Raw genomic sequence first — 2,133 nt, forward strand, 5'->3', positions numbered from 1 at the left:
GTAACAGGACCTAAGACACGTCCCCCTCCCAGAGGTGTCCCCACTCGGCTGTGCCCCATGGTGACACAGATGTCCCACATCCCTATGTCCTCACACTATGCGATGCCATGCCCTGTACATCAACCCAAGTCCCCGTGTGTCCCCACGTCCTACCCGCGCTCACAGATGAGCTCGACGACACTGTGCTCCATGGGGACGGGGTCGAGGCAGCGGTGGGCAGCGACGGTCGGCACATAAAAAAACCCCCCGCTCGTGGGCGGCGAAGCGCCAGAGGTAGAGCTGCAGGTAATGGCCGTCCACCTGCACCTGCTGCAGCCCGAAGCGCCCCAATGTCCGCAGCCGCACGCACTCCAGCAGCGTCTTTAGGCTGATCTTGATGATCCCAGTCAGCACTGACACCTGGGATGTGGGGACAGCAGGGACATGTGGCACAGGGATGCGGGGACACTGGGGACATCCCCCTCCAGGCCATCAGCTCTTACGATACTCTCATCCTGGTCACCAGTCCCCAGGGATCCCCCGAGTCCTGACACACGGGATGTGGGGACACTGGGGACATGTGGCACAGGGGAACGGGGGCTCCTTTGGCCTGGATTCTTCAAGTGCAGGGAGGCCCCAAGTCCCATCAGCATGGGCACATGGGTGACACGAGGGACACCCTTGTCCTGGCTACCACTCCCAAGCCTGGACACATGGCACACGGGGATGGGGATACCCTTGGCCTGGCTGCTGGGAGCACAGGAAGGCCCTGAGCCAGGTCAGCACAGGGACACAAGAACACCCTCGCCCTGCTCGTCAGCCGCAGGGACCCCCCAAGTCCTGACACATAGGACAGGGGAGCATCAGGGGACAGTGCAAACACCCTTGTCCTGGTCAGCTCATGGGGAGCCCCTGAGCTCCAACACCTGCATCCTGGGGACACCCAGGACATGCAAGAGCCAAGAAGGTGGGCAGCTTAGGGACTGTGGTGACACAGGGACCGGGGGGGCCCTGGGGGACAGAGGGATGTCCCCGCGGCCTCACCTTGTTGAACTCGACAGGGCTGAAGATGTCAATGCGTTCGGAGAAGAGCTTCTGGATGTTGCTGAGCAGGTGGGTGTCCATGGGGGCACTGGGGATGGTGATACCAGGACAGTCAGGGACACGGGGACAGGCAAGTATTTGAGAAAGCCCAGGGATGTAGGGACAGGGACACAGGGACTGCCAGGAGACACAGGGACACAGAGATGGCCAGAGGATGTGGGGATGGTCAGGAGATGTCGGGGCTGTTTGGGGACACAAAGACAGGGGAACACGAGGATGGGTGGTGGATGTGAGGACAAGCAGGGAACGTGGGAATGGTCACAGAGAGACAAGACAATCGTGGGATGCAAGGCACACGGGGATCCTCAGGGGAGAGCGTGACAGTTTGGGGACATGAAGAGGATCACGGGGAAGATCTGGCAGTTACTGCAGGGGTGACAGGGCGGCCCTGGGGGTGACCAGGGAAGGCCCAGGGGGTGGCCAAGAGGTGGCCTGGGTGACAGGGCTGACCTGGGGGTGTAGCTGGGGGCGTAGCGCCCGGGTGCCCGTGAGCTGCTGTAGACGGAGAAGGCACGCTGCTCTGTGCCCGCCGCACGCCCTCCTCGAAGAGCTGCCCCACCTGCGGCACCAAACCCTCTCAGTGCTGGTATCCCAGAATCCACTCAAAATATCCTCTTGGATCTCTCCCCAAAACCACTCAGGATCCTTCAAATCCTCTGTGACCCTTCCAAACCCTTCTGGCACCCCCAAAGATCCTCAAGGACCATATGGGGACCTTGGGCATCCCCTCTTGACCCTTCAGCCCCCTCACACCCCAGGACCCTCTGGGACTCCCAACTCTCCCAGGAACCCTTCGAGACAGCTGGGAAGCGCCAGGGGACTTCAGGGACCCCTGCAGAAGCCCTCCATGAAGTCCTCAAGGATCTTATGGGGACCTCATGGCCGCTCCAGGGTCCCTCTGGGACATCTGGGCCCCCTCCCTCCCGGCCCCTCTGGGTTCCTGGTGTTGCCCCAACCTGGACATCGATGGCGGTGATGTCCTCAACCACGCGCTTCATGACGGCCCGAACGTTGCGGGGCTCAACGGTGCCCAACCAGTCTCGTGTCTCC

The 2,133-nt window shown here is 61.9% G+C and overlaps 1 protein-coding gene across 1 annotated transcript in view; it reads right to left on the bottom strand.

The window, feature by feature from the left end:
- Positions 1 to 149: 149 nt before the first annotated feature.
- The window catches only part of VPS51 (vacuolar protein sorting 51 homolog (S. cerevisiae)), a gene marked incomplete at its 5' end in the record, with an annotated part of 3,131 nt that continues 1,147 nt past the window's right edge, over positions 150 to 2,133 (bottom strand). The window contains 6 exon segments of the mRNA XM_009704571.1: positions 150 to 222; positions 224 to 399; positions 1,024 to 1,111; positions 1,534 to 1,600; positions 1,603 to 1,642; positions 2,040 to 2,132. Of these exon segments, the coding sequence (XP_009702873.1) occupies positions 150 to 222; positions 224 to 399; positions 1,024 to 1,111; positions 1,534 to 1,600; positions 1,603 to 1,642; positions 2,040 to 2,132 (537 nt within the window).

Source organism: Cariama cristata, unplaced genomic scaffold, assembly GCF_000690535.1.
Source record: "Cariama cristata isolate BGI_N322 unplaced genomic scaffold, ASM69053v1 scaffold37497, whole genome shotgun sequence".
NCBI classification, from domain to species: domain Eukaryota; kingdom Metazoa; phylum Chordata; class Aves; order Cariamiformes; family Cariamidae; genus Cariama; species Cariama cristata.